We start from the raw sequence: 24061 nt of genomic DNA, 5'->3' as shown, positions 1-24061 counted from the left end.
CTTCTTGCTACCTTCTGTGTTAGTGGATCAAGTAGTAACTGTGTGCAGAGCAGACAGGAGGGAATGCTGTTGAAGTGGGGGAAGAATGGAGAGGGAAACACTCTGTTTTACTTGTAAATTATCTCTAGATCAAGCATTACATCAAAGTAATCTGAAGTGTGAATAGTTTCTTTAACTTTTGTGATGTCTTTTTTAGATGTGTGCCAGCATGTCTCTGATGTCTGAGTCTTTTACAGCTATGTAACTGTGTTGGGAATATGGTTCAGGCTGGCTTTTTCCAAATCTTGACACCCAAAGGGTGTTAGAATTAGTATTCTACATATTCAGGATTGATGGTCTAAGAAGCAGAAAAATATAAATACATATATAGAAGATGTTTCAGTCTTCAGTTTGTTTCTCTAGCCTATAGATGTTACATTGAAGTAGTGAGTGCTTAGTCACTTTGAAAAACAGTTTAAGGTCAGCTGAAGTAGTTTTTGGATATAAATTAGTAGGTCACTCTTCAGTTATTGCATGAATACTGACTATTATGAAGGTGAAGCAAAAGCTTTCTGTGTAAAGATCAGGCTTTGGAGATCTGTATTAACTGAAAGTACTGATTCAGGGCAGAATGAGGCAGAATTTTTGTGGCTTTTTTCCAGAAATAAACAAGTCTGCTTTCCCCTAAGAGAGATTTCCTTGCCTCCATGTCTCATATATGTAATTGAAGAAATGTTGAACAAGCCAAAGGAAAATAGTTTATATGCCAGTTTAAGGTTAATATGGAATCTGGGGAGAAAACTTTTCGGGCTATCTGTAAGCTGTTCCCAACTTGTGGCTTTCTTTCAAAAAATAAAATCCATAGCATTTTAGTGTCTTTAATAGACTTGGTTCTCCTGTTGTATGAACACAGACAGCTTGATTTTATTTGTTTATTTTGAGTTGAAAATGGTATTTGTTAGTTCTAGCATCTTCCACATGCAGGAAAGATACAGTCTGAAGGTGAGGCTAGATAAGCCAAGCCAATGATGTTGAAGGAGGTAATCACATTGCCACTTCTTCCTTTGGTTTCTGGCATCATGATCTTGTGCTTTTCTCCCTTTCCAGGCCTTTTGGAACTGGTTCCCCTTAGGGTGTCAGCTCACTAAGCGGCAGAGAGCTGACTTGGGAACAAGAAAACTCAATTAACATTCTAACTAGCCTCAACAGTTAGTTGGAATGCATAGGGAACGTTTTCTTTCTGCCCTTTCCCAAAGGTTTAGGGTTCCATGGACAAAGTGAGTGTAGGTCATTTTGCCACTAAGAGGTGGAGATTATGGAATCTGCTTTCTACTTCTTCCTTTCCTTTTTGCAACTATGTTTTTGATCTGCTTTCATGTCCTTGGACAGACTTTTGTTGCTGCAGGGAACTCAGTTTACAGAAGGGTCCAAGAATTGCCAGAGCAGACATGAGTAGCAGGAAGGGTCGGTCACATAGTTACAAAAAAGGGTGAAAGGATATGTGGGGCTTTTAATTTTTATGGTCAAATAAGAAAATATCTTCAGTCAGAATAGCCACATTTAACCTGAAACATGAATATCTGCACAAGGCTCAATTAATTCAGCTAATTTTTAGGAATATGCAGGATCTTGCTTATCTAAATAAGCAGGAAGCTGATACAGAGATAAGAAAGTAATGGTTTGGATTTTGGTTTTTATACATGTGAAAACAGAGTGGGCCAAAGAATCTGTGTACTGTCTGTATTCTTCAACACTGTGCTTTTAGGAGATAATTGAATATTCCTGCTGTCTCTGTTTTGGGGGCTCTACATTATATAAGCTGGTTTAAACAATAAAGAGTGGAAGTACTGTAAGCAGTCTGCTCATCAGCTTTGTGACAGGGATAAACATCCCAGTCATCTGACTAGTCTTGGGCCTGGTGCTAGATTCCACGTGGAAGTAATGAGACTACATGGACTTATATACCTGTATAAATTGCCTGTAGATATGCTTGATGCTACCAAATGAGGTTTTAGTAGGATGGATCTCTTCTGTAATGGGTAGGACTGCTACAGGAACTGCAGCTGTGTTCTGAGTGATTTACAGCCTGAAAGCAAACACCTCATTAAAACATAAGGTTGATATTTGGTTAGTCCTGTAAGAAGCATTATCTGAAGTTAGTTCCCCAGATTTGATCTATTAGCGAGATAAAACTCTCTCTGTATGATAGATTTTATGTAACTTCTTAGCTTGTTGCTGTCTGGTATTAGAGAACCTGTTTGTAGTTGTGACAGATTGCAGCAATCTTTAGTTCTAGCATGCTGTGTGGAAAAGGCGCCTCAGCAGGCTGTTGAATTGGCTTCTGCTTCAGCATAAAATCTTATACAGAAGTTGACACTTAACAAATAACATAAAGTTTGCTTTAGTGCAAAGTGAGGGAAAGAAACCGGAATTCATGCAACCCAACCTGCATACAACCCTGCATCGGTGGGCAGATGCAGGGCCAGATTGGCTCAGTCTGTCTGAAATGAGTCTTTCTCACTTTAAACTTGCAGTCCTGTGGTCTGAAGTAGTGATGCTGCTGTGCCAATCCTGGAGATTGCTTTGCAAGGCTTTGCTGTTGCATACAATTTTAACTAAGGCCACAGAGATATACCTTTTCTTTGTAGTTAAAAGGAGACCTGTAGCCTTTTTAAGAAAGCAGAATAGTTACCTGAGGCCATCTGTTGCAGAAAGCATGTAAGTAAATAGATAGCTGTGTAACTGAAGAGATATTGGAGTATCTGATACTGAAGAGCATCAGATTCATGTGGCAGGCTAGGACGAAATGTATTGATGGGTCTGACTTCTCGTGCATTCTGCATAACTGGATTTTGTAATAGTGTTGCAGAGGCAGTGGGCTGAGAAACTAGTAACAGATTTCTATAACAGATGGTGTAGTTGCAGCTCTCTGTATATGTGAGGTGTGTAGGATCTTTGTTGGGCAACTATCAACAATGGTATCAGGTCTGGTCTCACGCAGGTGAACTTAATGCTGTGACTCCATTTGAAAAGGAAAACGTGAAAAGAAATCTGCCTGGCACTCCTGGCAGTTTTGGAGGCAACATGTTACAAACACATCAAGAAATTTCCTCATTGTGGATGGCAAAACAGCCTTTAGCAGCATCCTGTAATCTGGCTTTGAGGTGTACTAGAACCTTGCATATTACGTACATACAGCGTACTTTTATCAGAGTACCTTACAGTGGCAATGGGTATCTGGCTTATTCTGTCCCAAGATATTTAAAAGTAGGATAACCACTTCGAGAATGAGGTCTTCCAGGTTTGAAAAGGATGCATATTTATGTTTATTTCTCTTTTTAGATTCATGAAAAGAGCACAAAGAAGAAATTAGGCTGGCTTTACTTAAAATGGTTTAAATTTAAAAGTCTGAGTGTTCTCCTGAAGCAGTTATCCATAGTTACCTTACTGACTCTAGCAGTATTTGAAAGTGTTTACCTCGCTTGTGGATGTTAACAGAGCAAGTAATAAAAAGAAAGAGCTTCAGAAATTCTAGTCTTTAAGCTGTATAGGGGTTTTATGCTCTTCTCTCAATTCTCTGCCTTCCTTTTCTGTAGGGCACAGTTCAGGAAAATTCCTAAATTAAACTTCCATTTGGGTAGAAGATCAGTGTGGCCTTGACTGAAGTCTGTTAAACCAACAACTATTAATAACAGTTGTACTCTTACCCCCTCAGTGCAGTCCACCGAGGTCAGGGATGAGGCAATATGGCTGAGCATCAGTGCTTTACGCGGTAGCAGTTTTTTTCCATTAATTTCAGCTTGTAAGCTACGTAACGTGAAAAGCATTTTCTGTGGCTAAAGCTGAGACCAAGCAAACCTCCATGCTCTGATGTGCAGACTGACTCCCTTTGGAATTGGTAAATAAGGTTTCTTGTCATTGCAGCCATGCTGCAGTTGTGCTCCTCAGCCTCTTGCCGTAGTGCAGTGAGCCAAGTCGTGTGCCATGTTGTATCTCTGGGGAATGGGCAGATTCCAGCTTGAGATAGTTGTTTTCTTCAGGTTGAATCTCAGTGGTATCTTTATTTCATATACTAAATGAATTTTATTGTAGTTGGCAATCAAGTCTGAGTAATCTGTTGCTGCTCAGTAAACTCTGAGAAAAAGGGGAAAAATAAGGGAACAACAAAAGCCTTGTCTTTCAGTTGCAAGACTTAAACTTAGGGAAAATCTTAAATTACATTGTCAGGAATAGGTCAAAAGGAATTGGGTTTTTGTTGTTTAGAGAAGGATGTGGAAGGGTGTAAACCTTGTGCTTTTGAAACAGTAGAGTAGAGAGAATGGTAATCCATTGTATTTTATTACCACTGAGAATATTGCATAAAACAGTACACCTGCCTTACGATAAGGATGATCCAGGCTGTGAACAAAGAAGAGAGTAAATGTAAGAGTAGTTAAGCTCTGGGGCAGATTGCTGAGACATAGTTTTGTGTTCTCTTTCTGCAAAATTTTGAAAATAGATTTGATGAAAACTGGTGTGGCTGTTCCTTCCTGCCTTTGTGTCAGCAGTGACATTGGGCTTAGGTACTCCTTTGGAGTTCCTTTTCGATTGGAGTTACATGATTGCACCCTGGATCCTATAAATGCTGAGTAAAAGTTGTATTTGCATAATATCCGTTTCTTCACTTAAATGAACCTGCCAAGTAAACACACTATTTTAACATCTTATGTTTCTAACCCATAGCTGGTCCTCTTCGGAGTTTGACTTGAATGAAATCCGACTGATAGTTTACCAAGACTGTGAGAGGAGAGGCAGACAGGTCTTGTTTGATTCTAAAGCAGTCCGCAAAATTGATGAAACTGTGGTTCAGGTATGAAATGTTAATTTTGCTGTTGTCCTAATAGGACAGTGTCAACTTGTTAATCTTGCAATCTTTTGCTTTATCTTGATTCTGTGATAGCTGCAACAAGAGTGTGTTAGATTCCAAAAAGCCTGTGAACATATCTGGTATTTGGTATTTATAATATAAATACAGTATTCAAACTTAACAACTTAGATCTGATTTCCTTTCTACCAAAGAAATCTATACTCTTTTAAATGGAGTATTTCTTGAGCCTTTACTTACCAAGATGCTTAAAAAGCAACAATCTCTGTTTCAGTCACACTGTAAGTATGCCATTGTGCTGAATCAGTAAGACTGGCAAGCATCATCAGCTGATGTCTGATCATCTACTTAAGAGGGTAAATGGGTCAGACTGGTCTGTTAATCTTGCTTCCCTGCTCCTCCCCCCCCAAAATCAAGGTCATTACTTTGTATCTCTAAGTTGATTTAAAACACACAGCACGGGAAGAAGAAATATATTTCTGGCTTCATTTAAATATTAAAATTATTCCACTTACTTGAATACTTTAAGCTGAAAGTTAACTAAAAAATGTCCGATCAGAAACTCCATGCAACACTGACATAAAACAGATTATAGCCTATGTAGGCTATAACCTGTTTTTTAGCTAGACACTAAACTAGGTACCCTTTTAAAACAGCCAAAGCACTTAGAATGCAGTGCAAACACATAGATGTTAAGTGATTTTGAGTGTCTGGTTGTTTGTTTGATATGTTATCAAACAGCAAGCCTAAAACTTGATTTGTTTAAAACTGAGGCAGACTTACTCTCAAACTCAGTCCTCTTTAAACTGAAATCAAGAAGGTGTGTGTATACTGTGCATTCATGCATTTTCCTGAAATACAGTAAAGCTTATTTACATTGAGTATTCAAATACGTTGTTTGCCTTTAACCTGTTAATTCTACCAAATGATGCATTATTCACCCCTTGTTTTTGCTGGCTGTTCTTCTGTTAATCATTTGGGAAGCAAAAGTAATGTGCAATTTGAGTGATTAATTGTGCAAATGATTACAAAAAGTGGTTTGTAAGCAACCCATAAGCTGAGATTTTGTTTACATAAACTTTGGTAAATGTTACAAAGAGTAATTCATAATGTTTGGGAATGATCTTTGCATGAAACTGACTAATTACTCTGACTATGTGTGATACTATGAAAATCTATCTGGTATTGTAAATGTGATAGTAATTCTCCACTTGCTCTGATGCTGGCATTTTATAAAATATTTTAAAACTATATATAATATATATATAAAAATATATATATAAATATATATATATAAATATATATATAAAAATATATAAGGACAAATAAGTTTTTTAATTTCTGTTGCTTTCCTGTGGTTTTAAGAAAATTCATGCCAGGGTATGTTTAGAGATGGGAGTTCTTATATTGACTTGGATAGTTTTTATCATATTGTTCTGTTTTGACACAGAAAATGGCAGATGAGGCTTCTGTAAAGACTTGTACCAAGAACTGCCAAGCAAGCAATGGGAACAACAATATTTCTTCCCATAGTCCCACAATAAGCTGTATGCAAAATATCAAAGAACAGATACCGAAGTATCAGGTAATATTAATTACTTTTGTTGCTTTTATTTATCCACTTTACTGAAGAAGTTAGTTTATAAAAGCCTTCACTTACATACATTGAATTACTTACGCTTCTATTGTGTTACAGGTTAATCTGAACCTTGAGATCTCTGTCCTATCCTTGAAGTGGTGTAGAATAAAAGCATATGGGTGCATCTTAACCTTTTGGTCCATCTTGGTCTTATTTTTGAAGGAGTTGTGAAATCTAATCTAATAACATTTTGTCAATATCATAAGAATCACTATACTGTTCTTTGTTCTTGTCTACCTATGCTTCAGGTCAGTTCTGAAGAAGCTGTTGAACATTGTAAATTAAGAGTCCCTTTAGTCTGTTTTCTAAGAGAGCTAATTTTTATGTACTTTGACTGTTTCTCAGTGAAAGCATTAGCATTTCAGCTAGAAAACATAACTTGCGGCATGTATAAATTAAGGTGGGAAAAATATATTTAACTGGAAGGTAAATGATTTCCCTCAGAATTAACAAACTTCTCTCCATATTTGCTATTGATGATCAGTCTATGAAACAAAATAAGCAATTGGTCTGAAGAGTGTATTTGCAAGTATAATCACAAATTATTTTTCAATAAAAAAATTTTCCAAGAACCTTTTTGTAAGGGTGGAGAAGGAGAATACTCATTTGGATAAGGAAACAGTTTGTTTCGGGGTCCAGACCACAGAATCCAAGTCCTGTTAACACCTGCAGGTTTCATCAAACACTCTGCTGTATGGGAATGTTGCTGGACACAGGTATTTCTTTGGAAATACAGTAGATCTTTTTTCCTCTTTCTTACCTTTGGAGGTCCCCCTGGAACAAGGGTAATAATGCCCATCTAGTGAGAAAAACAGAATACACCTTCTGACTGTCCTTGCTTGTACTTGCATTCAGTGTGTTAAAACCACACTGATCTTACTATCCATTCAAAATGTAGCACCATGGCACTATATTAAATTGAAATAATATGCCAAGTTATTATTGACTTTGCTCTTCCCATCTTGTCCATGCAGTACACCAGGCCAGCCTCTGATGTCAATATGCTGGGAGAAATGATGTTTGGCTCAGTGGCAATGAGTTACAAAGGCTCCACCTTGAAAATTCACTACATACGGTGAGTGTCCTTTTCTGTAATGCACTCCCTTGTCAGGCACTTGGAATTGATGATTCACTGAAATGACTGTTTATCCTTTCAGCTCTCCCCCACAGCTGATGATAAGTAAAGTCTTCTCAGCCAGGGTAGGAAGCTTCAGTGGAAGCAACAATAAGTAAGAACATTTCTTTTTTTTTTTTTCTTTTCCTATCCAATGCAGTTGTCTGTCTGTCTGTCTCCTTCTGTAGTCTTAGAAAAAAATTAGGAATGGCAGCTGTGGAGAAGGATTCTGTTAATAGTTCCTAGTTAGGCTACCCAAGCTTTTAATAAAGAAAAACCTCTACAAGTTTCTTCTGCTTCTTGTTTTGTCCAGGGCATGCAGGAAAGTTCAGAGGTTAGGTGCTTTGAACAATCAAAGCCTCTCTATCTTCCTGGTATCAAAAATGTGAGGGAGGTATATTTGTTGAGAGGGCTTTGTTTCCCTATACTCCAGTTCTGTTTCCTTCAATAATGACATTGTTTCCTTCAACAAATCCACTGTTTCTCATCTGTTCTGTTCTTCCTTGTCCCCAAAATGGGCAAATGTGAATAAATTGAATCCCAAACTTGACATAAAGAAACTACTAATAATTTAAAGAGGGAGCATATATAAGGAATAAATGCCTGTTTCATTCTGGTTTCAGAAACCTACTTGTCCTTGAATTTGATTGTAAAGTTCATGTTCAGTCTTCTTTTTTTTATGAAATGAACCTAATTCTTAAGCTAATATCAATGCCTATTGATTGCATTCTTAAGGAACACTGGCTTTTCCCCCCATTTTAGCTTGCAAGATAGCTTTGAATACATCAACCAAGATCCCAGCCTGGGAAAACTCAGCTCAAATCAGAATGGTTTGGGAACCTGTCGCAGTGGAAGTAATTTAGGTAAATATTTCCAGGTTCTATGTCCTTCTGACAACATGAGGCCATCTGTTCATTCAGTTTTAAGGTTTTTTCCCAGTACATCAACTCCTTGTGTCTTTTACTTTTTTTACTTTTTGTACTTTTTTTTTTTACTTTTTTTGCATTTTTTCTACATTGCTTTTGTTTCCTAGGTGTGTTACAGCTGTGTAGCAGCAAACTGCTGCAGGGTGTGTCTGAAGGAGGTCCCCTCCGGCTCATCCGCAGTGCTTCTTTCTTTGCAGGTTTGTGTGGAATGCCAGCCACAGTGTGACCCATCCATTTGCACACACAAATCCAGCTCCTTCTGTATCCTTGCAGGACATACATAATTACTCTCTAGAAACAGAGGGCTAAAATAGAAGTATCAGGCATATACTTAAAAATCTTCCTTCAAAAAAAATGGCTAAATTGATTGGTTTTGGTCCATATTTATTTTCTAATTACTATGTTTAATTTTAAAGATATTTTTATGCAGTGTTTTTAATAATAAATTAGCCCCTCTATTTCTCAGAGAACTTATGTTTCCTGGCTTATTGCTGGTTTCTTGCTGGCGTGCAGGTGTCTTGCTGGTGTACAACTTTTTCTTCTCTTACCTCTTGCTACCTTTTTTTTTTTTTAATTTGATGGTAGACATTCAAAGTTAATTCTTGAGCTAAATCTAGAAGGTCCTAAGGTTTTCTTCTTTAACAATATCAATTTCTTTAATTCTCAAAACTTTAAGCTACATAAAGTCTCCTTTTACAGGCATAATGATGACCCATGCAGGTGGGTAGATCTTAGGCCTAATTACTTCTAATTGCAAAAATATGAACTGAAATACCAATGCAATTTCTTCACAGCCTTTGCAAATCTTGCATGCTCTATGATTTGAGTGACTCTGCACTACTAACACTTCAATGTAATATGACATAGGCTGAATGTTTCTTACTGTGAGGCGTTGAGGACAGTAAATCTCTGCTTGGGGAGTGAAACAGAAGCTTTTATGGACCTTGTATTTGACTATTTCAGTATGACATTAACCTGTGTTAAATGACAATTTTTAACACTCAGAAAAATTCATCATGAGTGGCAGGTGAGGGTACAACCAGCCCTCAATTTCAAAGCATATCTGATTTCTGATAATGCAGATAATGTATTTGTATTCCTAAGCTCTTTAGGGATGTTTTTACATTTTCATTGGGTCAAATAACCTTCCTCTAGTAACATGATACTCAGTATAGGTAAACTGTTTGCTGCCACCTCTGTTCACACCATACTGCTGATTTGCAGTAAGAGTAAAGGATGTAATTCTTTTCCCGTATGACCTTTTAAACTTAAACAATTTTTTAAATGCTGACAAATAGTATGATGATTTATGTAATATTTTCTATTGATCTGGTCTGTTTGTTTTAGCACACAGCACACCTGTTGATATGCCTAGCAGAGGACAAAATGAGGACAGAGACAGCGGCATTGCTCGGTCAGGTATCTGCTGTTTTGGTATCTCTTGTTTGCCTGCTTTTGTAATTGTTACAGTTCTTTTGTGCAGTGATTCACCTGAAATATAGGCACCTTATGACCTGTAAACCCACAATGGTTTTGATCTGCTAGATGGTTTTCCTTCTGCATTTGCCCCAAGCCTTAATGCAAGAATATTTGTAATTATATTCTTTGTTTACAGTCACTATGTTCTGGGTCCTTAACCAATTTATAATTTGGAGGAAGAACTGGTTGGAGCCTTTACTAGAGCAAGTGAAGAGAAGCTTTTTTTGCACTGAATAAGAAAAGTGTGTCAGAAGACCAGAAGTGCTGTCGATTGTAATAGGAGGGCAACACCTCTAGGTCCTTTTAATGACAATAAGATAAATTTTAGTGGGTTCTAGTAGGGAAGATCTCTGACTTTGTAACAAAAGAATGTCCTCAGGCTGTGAAATTTATTTTAAATGATTGTCTCTTTTGTTGCAAGTGAGATGTATGAAAAAGATCAGCAAGGAGGAGCAATATTTGTGAGAAATTGTTCCCAGTTAGAGTATGAAGAGAAATATTTAATGAGCGCTCTTTGTAATTCATTATCTCTGGGATTTCTTGCTTTCTTCATAGCATCTCTGAGCAGTCTTCTGGTTACTCCTTTTCCATCTCCAAGCTCTTCATCATCATCTTCTAGCAGCTACCAACGTCGCTGGCTCCGAAGTCAGACAACCAGTTTAGAGAATGGAATTATTCCAAGGTGGTGAGTGCCACACCTTTCTTTTTACAAAAGCTGTTTGGCAGTAATTTAAGCTAAATAGAGTTTAAGCCTCTTTTCTTTAAAAGGACGAATCCTATTATTAAATGCTCTCGACTTAGTCTATCTCCTCTGCATGTTGTATAAGATTGCCAGTTTAAAGAAAGATTAAGTTTTGGGTGAATATGAACTTCAAAGCCCAATTTGAAATATACTTATTTTTATTAATGTATAGCCTGTGTCTGAAACCATACTCTGAAAAACAAACTAAACTGTTTCTGAATGAGCAAAGCATCCTGTTGAGATGAAAGGGACTGTAACGGCACTGCTGCCATAATTACATTATACTATAATGAAGTCTGACTAGTGAGCAGTTACTGAAATTTTGGAGTAATAGCCTGTGACGACTCTCTTGGCTGGTACAGGATGTTCCTGATGTGACTTCTGCCAAAACAGGAAGAAAAAAAACCTGTGATCAAAAAGCTTGGCTTCTGTTTTGGAATTTCACTAGCTCTTGTAGCCCAGTGGCGTAACAAAGCATGGAATGCAACAGACTTTGCATAGCTAATAAGCAATTTTTCCCTTGTCAGTTGCTAAATATCAAATGGTTCTTGATTATCTTCTCACTCTACTCATGCACCTGTACCCAGAGACAGCATGGAATTAGTGGAGAGTTACAAGAAATTCCTGCTCTTTGGCTTCTCTCCCTTTTCACTGTTTTCGGTTAAGGAAAGCTTAAAATTTGCCAGTTAAAAGTATGCAGTCAGTGAAAATTAAAATGAAACCCTTTTTGAAAAGACTTCTTTCCCTAGTGTCAACACTTGCAGCTTTTTCCTGGATATTCTTAGTGAATTATTTTTAACCTGAAGAATCGTGCCATGATGCTAATATAGCAGTCATGCTTCCTAAATCACACTTGCACTTGAGAACAAACTAGTAAACATTTTACTTTCAGTAAATTGAAGCATTTTTTAGTCTAGTTGCCTAAAGAAATAAAGCTGAGAGCAGTCCATGTAAAAAAGTTAAAATATTTTGGGTAAATAGGACCATTTCAGCCCAGTTTAAGAAGTAACCAAAGTTTCACAAATACAAACTTCCTCAAAATGTCTGAAAGTTACAAATTGTTTAGGGGAAAGTAACCTTTTTGGCCTGTTTATTCAGTGTAGGGAGTAGTTTTTTTTCTTCTACACTGGAGAACTTGTGCTGGGGAAAGATATTGGAAACAGGACATTATTATTTTCCCAATCCAGGAGTAGCTCTAGGCAGTGATTTTTTTTTTTTTCCTAAGCCAAAAAGCCTCTTCAGACACTTGTTTTCCGATTACTTGCTAGAGAAACAGTAGGCTTCTGGTTGAATACTTCAGTGCCACAGTTTGCACTTCCATTTTGCACAGCCAAGATTCTACAATCACTGTCACTGATGTTTTAGGTTAATAGCTCAAAGAAAATGAGATGCCTACTGGAACTTCTCATAGTCAATTGGCAAGCAAGCTAGATTAAGTAGCTTTGTTGAAAAGGCTTTTCTCACAGACTTAAATTCTTCAATTTCTGTTCCTGGGAAGCAGTACAAAAGCTTGTGATGTTTCATAGATTCTGACTGACCATCCTTTCCTGACTTCCTTGGGAATTTTTGTCTCTGCTTGCAAGTTCCTGAAGTTCAAATGAGGTTATGTTTTTGTCTTGAACTCTGTTTTCCCACAAGCTGTTTTTTGCTGGGGTTTTATTGTGTGTTTTTTCCTGTATTCATGGGCTCATACCTCTGTGATGAGAAACTTTTATATATTTAAGTTTGTCAAACCAATTAAACTGTAAACCACTTATTTTTAGAATGGATGTAGAATGAATGCTTAGCTCTAAGTCTTTCCTTTTGTTAATTGCTTCATAGTGGTCTATAAATATCACAGATTCCATTTCAAGATAATTCTGATATGAAAAGACTTCAAGCTTTTAATTACCACTCACTGGTATTGCAGTCTTAACTTACGAAGAAACTCCAAAATCAAGCTATTTCCACATGAGGTGCTGCTCTGAATGTTTTCATGGCTTTGTCTTTCTTACCATTTCCCCCCCTATAATTTCTCAGTAGATTAAAAACCATTATTCAATCAAAGTTCCTACCAAAAGATATTCTGTCCATCCTCTTTTACTTATTTGTATATATAGATGATATATATAAAAGATGTTTTTTTCAGTGAAATTGATCAGGATGCTTCAAGCAAGAAAAAAGAATAATTTTGTAAACCCAGCAGCACTGCAGTGCAAGTATTTGTGGAAGGACAGGGTTTTGTATAATCACAGTAAAACTTATGCTGGGCTGAGACTTGTGGATATCATCAAAATCAGTTGCCTGTGCTTGGCATTTATATCAGGTGGCAGTGGATCTTGTCTATTTGAGTCTTGAAAATCTCCAAGAATTAAGATTCCACAGCCTCTCTGGACGGTGCCCTCCAGTTTATTGACCACTTTTCCTCTATCTGCAAACTCCCAGAAGGTGTGTTTTGATCCACAGGCCAGGCTGATAATCAAAATATTGAGCAGTATTGATCCTAGTAGTAACCCATGTGTAATACTGAAGAGAGACATGGTTGTTGAAGGAAATGTGGCAGAACTGTCAAGGAAATAAACAGAGTTTGGGGAAATAATAATGGTTGTAAAATAACCATTGTTTGTTTGTCTGGGGTTTTGTTTTTGTTGTTGCTAGGTTTATTTGTCTGGGTTTTTTTCCTTTTTTTAAATGATTTTAATGATAAAACAAATAATTTAAGCTGAAGCCTATCCAACTTTGAGTTGGGCACATGTGTATTGGTAGGCATTGTGTTTCCACAGTAATTACTGAGCAGTGATACTCTATCTTCAGTTAAAATAGAAAGTTTTATTTTGTATTGTTAAGTGCAGACTTAAGATGGCATCTTAAGATGCCAGAACAGTACAGGTAGCATGTTTCTCAACTTCCCTCATGAGGAACAGTGCAGATTCGAGAGCATCATGGACATACTGCTGAGCACCTAGACAGGAGCTAGATGCAGTTCAGAGCTCTGAAGTTACCTTTAACCTTTTTTTGGTAATTATTTTGTGTGATGTATCTCCATTCCCTTTTCTTTATCTCCCTCAAAGATAAATCCAGGAGGGAATTTGTAGTAATTCTGTTTCAGAGGAAAACTGTTCACACCAGGCCTCTCTGGGGGTTTTCTTCCTCCTATTTGAACTAGAGTAGGTCTTGTGCATCAAAATGTTGAGTATCTTCTGTTCAGAGACTGTGACAGCAAAGCATTATGTAGTCAGTCAAAGGAAACCTGGTATATATAGAGAGGGATAGAAGATGAATTATCTCTCAGTATGTAGGTAACTGTCCTAACAAATATGTCTTACAGGTCCACTGAAGAAATGTTTAGTATGGCTGATGAAAACTGCAGCTCCAATCCTGCGATGGTTCGGAGGAAAAAAATTGCAATCAGCATAATCTTTTCTCTGCCTGAAAAAGAAGAAGCACAGAGAAACTTCCAGGATTTCTTTTTTTCTCACTTTCCTCTTTTTGAATCTCACATGAACAAGCTGAAATATGCAATAGAAAAGGTACAGAATACTAATTTGGCATAATGTGGAAAAATAAGTGTCAATCAGAATGAAGTATTCTAGAATCTGATAGATGAAGAGTGGGAGAAGGTGCGTGGTTTTGAGCTTGCCTCCCTCCTTACACATGCAGTCTTGAACCTGAGCCCAGTGTAGGAATTCAGCATTTGCTGAAAGGGGTGCGGTTTCTTTTCTAGACAGAATTAGAATGGAGAATTTTATGCTATGGGTGGCTTTTCTTTCTTTCTCGCCATATTTCACTATGAGGTTTTTGACTCCCTGGAGACTGTGGAAATGATGGTATTCTATCCTTTCATGCAGTTTCTAAAAGAGAGACGCTAAATATTTGTTGCCGTCTCCCTCTTAGTCTCTCAGAAATGTTCTCTTCTCTCCCCTTGCCCAATATTAGGGATTAGTCCCTCATGAGGTGGAGGGAGGTTGGCAACTGTTGCTGTCCTGAGTGGCTGTATAGGACTGGGGCTAGAACTTAGTTATTTTGACATGTTAATGAAGCTTAAAAAGATGAAGAATGCGAATCCTTTAAGAAGCTGTTTTGTGTCTTTAACTCTTAATCAAGGCCATGATCTCATGTAGAAAAATAGCAGAATCCAGCCAGAGAGTGCAGGTTTATATCAGCCGTGTCATGGATGCCCTGGGAGAATTCAGGTGAGTTGATGGAATTCTGAATTACAAGGAGAGCTCTTTTCATCCCCCTCAAAAGATATTTGTCGCTTCCAGTTATAAGCAACTGAATGCAAGATCTTGTATTTTAGACAGTCCTGAAGTTAACGTGAATGAATTTTCTGCATTGGATGTTGGGTAAATGTTTTCTGAAAACTTTAGCAAAACCAGCTCAGCCATTTTCCTAATGAGAGTATAAGTAGTTCTGTTGCACTCATGTTTTCCTGGAACTGTCAGTTACATTCTATAAGATCTCATCAAGAGTTGACTTCTGCTGATACCTGTGCAGTTGAGTGGATTGATGTTGTATTCAGGCAGAGGAGCTGTCTATTCCTAGCCATAGATGCTGAACAATGCAACTGGCAAGAAAGATGCAATTAAAGACTCTCTTTTTGGTACCTAAGAAAGGAAGGAATGGTCAGAGACTAAGAGAGTTGTCTCAAGAGAGGGAGAAGGCTTTAGTGGGATGGAGTTTGTGTAATATCTGGTATGTAGAATCAAATCCCTGCAATGAATAGAATGGGTTCTTTTTCCCCTCAGAATTGTTTCTGGATGGTTTCTCTGAATCAAATATGCACGGGAAGGCAAGAAAGGGAAACCAAATATGTAGATAGGAAGACACTAGATTACTGATACTCTGAATTAAACAGGCTAGTGTCCTGGACACTAGTAATTACTGGAAGAGTAAAAACTCAGTTTGTTTAGTCTCCTCCATCTTGCAAAAATAAATAAAAATCAATGGACAATAGAAGAGGAAAGGGACTACTTGTAATTATTTGCAAGATTGAAATGTGCATGTTAACACTTACTTTTTGGGAATTTTCTTTGAGCAGAGTTACCATCTGGAACCTATATTCTGTTCCAAGGATTGCAGAGCCTGTGTGGCTTAATATGATGTCCAGTACCCTGGAAAAGAACCAGCTATGCCAGCGTTTTCTGAAAGAATTTACGTTTCTGATAGAACAGATCAACAAAAATCAGTAAGCTTCTCCCACTGCTTTTTTCTTAAAAAAAAAAAAAAGCTTACGTTCTTCTCAGTGCATGTGGGTATGTTAAAGGTATGGTGTAACTTTGGACATGTTCTTTTTTTCCTAGGTTCTTTGCTGCTTTGCTGACCGCAGTGCTGACATATCATCTGGCTTGGGTCCCAACAGTTATGCCAGTTGACCATCCTCCCATCAAGGCCTTCTCTGAGAAGCGCACGTCACAGTCTGTGAACATGCTGGCAAAATCCCACCCATATAACCCTCTCTGGGCACAACTTGGTCAGTAGGAAATGGAAAGCTTCAGACTTCTCTATGACTAGTACCTTCGTGCATCCACGCCTTTTAGAGAGGAGCCAGTTGTGATCCAGATCACACTTTGCCTGGTTAATCAGTGTTTGGAGGCCTGTTTGCATAGCCTGCTTTTTATTCTTTATTCCTTGTTGTCATCCTTTGTTACACTGTCTGGTTAAGTAAATTGGTATAGAAGTGTTAAGATGGTGCAATTGCTGTGAACAGTCTGAGTAGTTTGGGAAAGAACAAGAGGGAATAGACTGGATTGAAGGGAGTTATCTGGTCTTGGAGGCCCTTTGTAGTTGCAACTACACTGGTTCTACCTCTTATCTCTCTCACAGAGTAGGATAGACAGCAAGACAACAGATCAGAAGTCTGTCAAGTGCCAGTACCTCCATTCACAGTTATATGAGTGGGCTTTTTCCAAGATTTTTTATTATGCCCTGTGCCTCAGGCTGTTTTCTGAAAAATAATTTATAGCTAATAAGTTATCTTGATACAGGGGACTAAACATTTGGTGTCAAATGAGTAGGTGAGTGAAAACTGAGAGAATAATTCTGCCAGTGGTAAATCCTGGAAAAGTCCTCCTTCTTGGGAGCAGATGTGAGTCTGACATCAGATCGGCCTTCACTTTTACTGATATACTATATTGCCACACAAAATAACACGTGCCCACTAAAGCAATAATGTGACTTACACCATGCTACTGGTTGTGTTTCTTGCTAATTGTTTCACTTCTACTCATTATTCTCAGCAACTGTTACAAAACTAATAATTATGAAACTAATAATTGATCGTGTAGTCCTAGTAGAATTGTTTCCTGGCTTAGGATGTCTTTTAACCATTGTGCAGAGTTTAGACGGAAGGAGGAATTAGAAGGGTGTTCATGGTGTTGAGGACAGAGCCAGGCCTGGAGTTATAAAAACCAGCTGGACTGGAGGCGTAAGCTCAGCAGCAGCTCTTATGGTCGCTCCCAGGAGTCACCACTGGTGACTAGTCAAGAATCTGGTATTTCTTCTGCCCTGCCAAGTTCTTGGTGCCTGAACTCAAAATGCTTTATGGTTTCATTTCATTTTTGTAAAACCCAAAAAGCCATTGTTAGGTGGTTGTAAAAACTGATCACGAAAGTAAGATGTTGCCCTCTGCTGGTCTCCTTCTTTAGGAAGAGGCAGGAAAAAAAAAAGTCCTGTGTCTTAGTGCTTAAAATGGAAATAACATTTTACTGAGGAAGGGATTTTGAATACCTTCAGACCTCTATTTTCATTACATATTACATATCAATGACAGTTACCTAATGATACAACTTTAAGTCCCACTGTCAGGAAGACATACTGTCTCTCAAACATCAGCTTCAATATAATAGTGATAACAAAAAGTATTAGTATGTTTTGAAGATCACAATTTTGACTTTTTGTACTGTCTTATTAGCAATGGTTTTATATAAAAACCAGTTGTGCAAATGAATGTGAAGCCTGAATCTGATTTCCATTGCAACTGTGCTCAACTCAAAAGTAAAGCAATATATCTTCCAGTTTCCTTTCCAAATTGCTTGTCCTTGTGGCCTGCCAGGCTTTGAGGTTAATTGAGTAGTCTGAAGCCCTCTTTTGGTTACTGAGAAATTAATTTTGCTGGCATTTTTGGCTGTGAGGTTGGTTGCAGTGGTGTTCCTGATTGAGTAAAGATGGCACCACTGATGCCACCACGCAGCAGCCTCTGCAGTGCATCACTGGAATTATGACAAATGGCAGATCTTGGCAGGGGAGACAGTGAGAGCTGTGAAATTACTGTCTCATTGATACTTGTTTTGTAGGAATGGAGTCAGAAGCCTTATTCCTATTATGATCTGTATAGTGAGGAGGAGGGTGGGCATAAGTACATTTGGATATTTTTTGCTGTGTTGGTGTCCTCATATTGAAGCCAGAGGCCCCCTTGCCCTTGGTAGAAACTTTTCTGAAGCTCTGATTTTAATTTTAATATAGTGTTGCTTCTTGAGGTCTCATACAAAATCCTGATGGCAAACTCTGTCCAGAATAGCGTTTGAGCAGCTCAGAGCAAGGATTTAGCACCTAAAGCAATCCAGTAGATTAGCAGGTAGCTGATAAAGTCTCAAGGCAGAGAAGTCTGCTTTCAACACTTAAGGTGGCTGAAGAAAATTGAGCTTTTACTGGCTGTCTCCCATGTGCTGGTGAGATCAGTCACAATTTGGTTAAGCAATGACAATTTAGTTGGTATTTTCTAATGGGTGAAGACAACCAGGTTAGCTCAACCTGATAATAAACACTTCTTGAGTTAGCCCATCTTTGAGAGAGCATGTGAACATTCCTTTACTGGCTAGCTGTGTTTACTTTCTCAAACTTTGGAGTAGAAACTCTGTAGCTGATAGATGACTATAAGCAACTGGAAGATAACTACCACTCTCCCAAACACATGTTGAAAGTAGGATATGTTTGACTTTAGTTCTACTAAAAAAGCAGTTCTTCAGGATAAACAGTCTAGTAAAGAAGTAGTTCTTGGGGGGATGCAGATTATGTTGTTGTGCCTACCTTTCGTATTACAGTTGTACTTTAAGTAGTAAAATTTTCTAGTTCTCCACTGCCCCCTGCCACAGATAAACGCTCATGTTAGTGAGGTTGACTCCAAGTACATGCCATGTGCTTTGCTCAATAAGGCCTCTTTTTCCTGAACCTTATTTTTTAAGCTAATATTTCATCCTTTTTTTGATATCTTAGTCCTGAAAAATGTCATTTAGATTTTCTCTGTAAAAATGCCTGTGTTTAACAGCAAAAAGTCACTTTGATGTGAAAGAAAGTAAGTAGAAAAATAGAAAATACTGTAGCTCGCTTTGAAGTTTTTCTGAATCTACTCTCCTCTTCACCCCCTCTTGTGTCAGTTTCCAGGTGATAATATCTTGTAAGCATTGTGTGAATAAAAAGCTGAGTGGCTTTGAACAGAAAGAAAATGAGTAATAGCAGCTAATTCCTCAAAAAAACACCAAAACACTTCTGAACAAAAGCCAGGTGTAAGAAATAGTAGGGGACTCCTTTGTCTTTCCTTATTCTTTTAAACTTTTATGAATTTACTTTGAAAGAAATTAATTATCTGATTTATGTCCGTAGTAAATGCTGTTTCAAAATGTATTGAATTTGACCAGTGAAGGTTATGTTACAATCAAACATAAGCCTGTGAAATTTTTGCTTTCCTGTGTAGGTGATCTCTATGGTGCCATAGGCTCTCCGGTTAGATTGACTCGAACTGTTATTGTTGGAAAACGCAAGGAGTTGGTGCAGCGCCTGCTCTATGTTCTAACTTACTTCATTCGGTGCTCTGAGCTGCAGGAAAATCAGCTGACATGGAGCGAGAAGGCTGGAGAAGGAGAGCAAGTGCTGAATGGAAGCAAGATCACAACTGCATTAGAAAAGGGAGAGGTAGAGGAGTCTGATTATGTGGTTGTCACTGTTAAAAATGAACCTGCTCTTGTGCCTCCAATTCTACCTCCAAAGAATGACGGAAGTAAGAACAACAGTATTGTAGATCCAGAAAGCACTCATGCTGTCCCAGTCTCTTCAAAAGAAAAGAAGGAAGCAATAGGAAAGTCCAGTCAGAGCTCCGAAGCATCTGTGGGCTGTCTGCCTAGCAGTTTCTGTAAAGGAGGAGCTGATGGCAGGAAAAGAACTGTCACTGATACGGGAATAGTATCCTATCACTCTGAAGAGTTATCTAAATTAGAGGATTTAATGGATGTAAAGAAGAACAAGAACCAGAATGAGAAAAAAGCAGAAAAGCAGTTTTCTAGTAGGTCTTCTGCCTTACCTTGTCCTGAAAGGTCTGGCCACAGGAGTTCCCACTTAGAAAAGGTCACATTTCAGATTGGAAGTTCTGCCTCACCAGAGTCAGACTTAGAAACTCGTAGAAGAGAAATGGAAGAAAATCTGAGGGCATTCAGAAAAAATACAGAGGTGATACATTGTGCCTCAAGTTCCCCAAGTCTGGCTGTGGATACTTCTCAGAATCAAGAAGACAGTTGTGAAGCTGCCTTTATACCCTTCAGTAAACGTAATGTTTGTTATGCACAAATCCCACCGTGTGAGGAGAAGGAGAGTATATTTAACCAACATATGGAAAGTAAAGGAACTGAAATGAATTTAAAGAATACAATATCTAGTGAACTGCTTTTGCCCACAGATAACGTAGAAACTGTAAAATTGCCAAACATAAAAGAAAATAGAACTTTATGCTCTGGCAACTTAGAGAACTATTCCTCTGACTGCGTAGAAGCAGATTCTGCTGTCAAACAGGGTTCCCCTAAAGTAGGTGCTAAAGATGTCCCCTATGGGGATGCTGGAAGGAAAACCTCCTTCAGAGTTGAAGGGGACATTCCAAGGAACGAGAGTTCGGACAGCGCTCTTGGAGCCAGTGATGAAGAAGGTGATTGTTGTGTCCCTGATGAAGCGCATCGTGATAATGTCAGGAAACGACTTGAAGAATTTGCAGAAGTGGAACTTCCTTTACCAAGGTAAAGTTGTCTGATTAATTTAGAACTAAATTAAGCCAACAGCTCTTGCTACTTCAGAGTTTTTCAGAGTTTCAAGTCTGAAATGGTCTGGAGTCTTGACTAAATTCCTTGCAAACAAATCAATAACAGACACTGATGTGGTTAAAAATCTTGTAAACAGATTGGGCAAAAAGAAAACCAAGACAGCAGGTGCAGAGAAGTTTTGTAACAAAGGTATAGTTCAAATGTCTAACAAAAAGTGGTCAAACTTTTTATATAAAAACTCCCTGTAACGTTTAATGTAGACATATCACCCGAGGACAAGGAAACTTCGCTTAAACAGATAATTGTTTAGATTTGACATAATTGAGAAGTTAAAGACAGATTTGGAATAAATATGGGCATCCTATTAGAAAACTTTTGAGCGTTATAGGTACATGTGGAACTTGATGATACTTAAGGTAGGTTTCTAGGCCTACCTTAAGCATAAGAATTGGAGAAAACTCAAAATTAGCAAATTTTTAGGTGCAGAACGGAGAGCTTATACATACCACAAGCTCTAATACATGTAAATTTGCTTATTTATGAATTTGAAGGGATCAGTACATTGTTAAATTTAGGCTTTTAAAATTCTTGTTTCAAAACGCACCAGTAAATGTTTACCGGTTGTGAACATTTGCATGTACTTTAGTACAGTTGTTGATTTAATATTTGCAGTAGAAGCAGGGGTGATAAACCTAACTTCATGTCCATGTAAAATGCAGTTTGTCGAGCTAGAATCTTACCTGCTTTGCATTTCTGTATTTCAGGTCAAATACCATCAGCAGTCAATGTGTGAAAAACTTCGGAAGATCACTTCTGGGTGGTTACTGTCATACATATATACCTGATCTAGTGCTGCATGGAATAAATAATGATGAAAAACTGAAGCAGTGTCTACTAGCAGATCTACTTCATGCGATGCATGTGAGTTAAAGTACTGTTCTGAGTCATAGCAGGAGTTGTGATATTCCTGAGATCTACAGAAGCAGATTATTTCAATAAGTTTCTTGTTTTACTTACCTATTCTGAACAGCCACACCTGCCATGTCTTCCTTCTTGAAAGGTGTAAGCCCTTAATTCATTATATGCAAAGCCTGTTCACACAAGAATCATGTGCTTTCCTTTATACTCTCTTAAGGCTTCTCTTCAAAGATAAACACAAGGAAGATTGTTTGCAACTTGAAGTGACAAGAAAAAAAACCCCTCAAGTGGCTTCTCTTTTCCATCACAATAGCAGACAGAATTACCTGTATTTCAGAAAAACGATATGCAAGTTGAAACATCATATTCTGCCACTTGCATGTGTTGTAAGGGAGGTAAAGTCTTGTTGGGGCCTGTATGATACTAGACTGTAATAGAAATGACTGACTACAGAAAGTAATTGTCTTTGGATAAGAACTTTGCCATGTCCTTACTGTACTGTAAGTACTCCTAAACTACAAAATTTGTAACTAACCTTTCACTGAAATAACTGTCTGACCTCAATATGCAATTCAAAATGCTTATCTAGTAATTATCTGCAGCTTCTCTGTAGCAATTAAGAAATCCTGCTGGCATGACTGCATGTAATATCCAACACAGTGATGTGCGTGTATGTAACTTCTTGAGACAACATCAGATTGGTCTGATATGATGCTGTGTCTCTTCACTGGTGGATTGATTACAAGTTACCTACGAGCCAGTAGTATGCCCTTGCAGCCAGGAGGGCCAGTGATATCCTGGTGTGCATCAAAAGAGTGTGGCCAGCAGGTCGAGGGAGGTGATCCTGCCCTCTCTACTTGGTCCCAGTGAGGTCACATCTTGGGTATTGTGTTCATTTCTGGTCTACACAGTTCAAAAAAGGCAAGGAGCTACCGGAGAGCACTCAATGAAGGTCCTCAGAGATGATTAGGGATCTGGAACATCTCTTAAGAGGAGAAACTGCAGTAGCTGGACCTGTTTAGTCTAGAGAAGAGGAGACAGGGAATCTCATTAATACATATAAATATCTCAAAGGTGGGTCGAGAGTGATATCAGACTCCTTTCGGTGGTGACAGTGACAGGACAAGGAGTAATGACCATAAACTAAAATGCAAGAAGGTCCACCTCAACACGAGAAAGAACTTCTTTACATTGAAGGTGGCGGAGCACTGGAACAAGCTTCCCAGGGATGCTGTGGAGTCTCCCTCTCTGGAGGAAATCAAAACCCACCTGGACATGTTCCTGTGTCACCTGCTCTACAGGACCCTGCCTTGGTCAGGGGGTTGGCCTAGGTATCTCCAGAGGTTCCTTCCAACCCTAACTATTCTGTGATACCCGGTCCTTGATTCTGCATAGTAAAATCCCTCAGTAAAATGTCTCTGAAACATTGAACATACTTTCACTGTCACCAGATTAGTGTCATTATTACTCTCTTCATTTTGAAAGAAATTTATCTTTTCAGGGTAGGTGGAATATGTGAAAAAAAGTAAAATGGAGTAATGATTTTGAAGCATTAATTAGAAATAAATGCCTCAATCAAATTGGCAGTTAAGACCTGATCCAAAGTTGCTGAATATAAATCCTGTCACTGAAGTTGGTATTCTTTATAATTTTTTGAGATACCTTTTGTTCCCCATTGGACACTGAATCACTATCTTATTCCCTACTTCAGTGTGAATAAAAATTGAACCTCAAGCTGAGCTGTGGAAATGCGTATGGAAGTGTCACATAATTGTATTTTGTTTCTGTTGCAGCATCCAGTGCTAGATGAGCCCATAGCAGAAGCTGTCTGCATTATTGCAGACACAGATAAATGGAACGTACAAGTAGCTACAAGCCAGAGAAAGATGATGGACAGTATGAAGTTAGGCAAGGATGTTTTGGTTTCAAGTCAAGTATCCAGTTTATTGCAGTCTATTTTACAGCTTTACAAACTCAACGTCCCAGCTGACTTTGTAAGTATTTCCTTACTGCAGACTGAAGCTAATGAAAGTGGTTTAGCTCAGATGGCAGATGCAGAGTTTTGTATACCTTGTTGCTATATCAATGGGCTAATGCCTGAAATAATGCAGAGTTGTTACAACACATTGAAAAGAATCCATGCTACAGTTCAGTAATGGATACTGGTTTGGCTGTAATTTATGTTTAATAGATCAAATTAGAGTTAACTACTTGAAAATATATGTGCCAAAACTCAAATTTCTTAGGCAATTTTAGCATTGTACTCATGTGTTTGTTTAGGACTCTTAAATTTGGTTCTTATTTTTTTGTTTGTATGATTTCCACATTTCTTTAAGTTGTTGAAGTGTCTATTTACTTAAACCTGTTTCTGTCATACAACTTTCTATTCTTGGGCTTTC

At 38.1% G+C, this 24061-nt stretch overlaps 1 protein-coding gene across 4 annotated transcripts in view; it reads left to right on the top strand.

Annotated features, from left to right (window-relative positions):
• FNIP2 (folliculin interacting protein 2) overlaps positions 1–24061 on the top strand; it is a 48588-nt gene that overhangs the window by 16091 nt on the left and 8436 nt on the right. For 2 of the 4 annotated variants that reach the window (XM_050338682.1, XM_050338680.1), the window contains exons 2-16: positions 4702–4828; positions 6294–6428; positions 7457–7557; positions 7640–7711; positions 8359–8459; positions 8630–8719; positions 9870–9941; positions 10557–10686; positions 14051–14252; positions 14827–14915; positions 15764–15910; positions 16026–16195; positions 19415–20720; positions 21509–21665; positions 23456–23656. In XM_050338682.1, the coding sequence (XP_050194639.1) occupies positions 4702–4828; positions 6294–6428; positions 7457–7557; positions 7640–7711; positions 8359–8459; positions 8630–8719; positions 9870–9941; positions 10557–10686; positions 14051–14252; positions 14827–14915; positions 15764–15910; positions 16026–16195; positions 19415–20720; positions 21509–21665; positions 23456–23656 (3100 nt within the window). The remainder of the gene's footprint in view (positions 1–4701; positions 4829–6293; positions 6429–7456; positions 7558–7639; positions 7712–8358; positions 8460–8629; positions 8720–9869; positions 9942–10556; positions 10687–14050; positions 14253–14826; positions 14916–15763; positions 15911–16025; positions 16196–19414; positions 20721–21508; positions 21666–23455; positions 23657–24061) is intronic. The other 2 variants (XM_050338683.1, XM_050338681.1) reach the window with 1 other exon arrangement.

This window comes from Myiozetetes cayanensis, unplaced genomic scaffold (genome assembly GCF_022539395.1).
Source record: "Myiozetetes cayanensis isolate MyiCay16 unplaced genomic scaffold, myiCay2020 scf7, whole genome shotgun sequence".
Classification (NCBI taxonomy): domain Eukaryota; kingdom Metazoa; phylum Chordata; class Aves; order Passeriformes; family Tyrannidae; genus Myiozetetes; species Myiozetetes cayanensis.
Note: the sequence above shows the minus strand (reverse complement) of the source record. Positions and strands in the feature narration are given on the sequence as shown.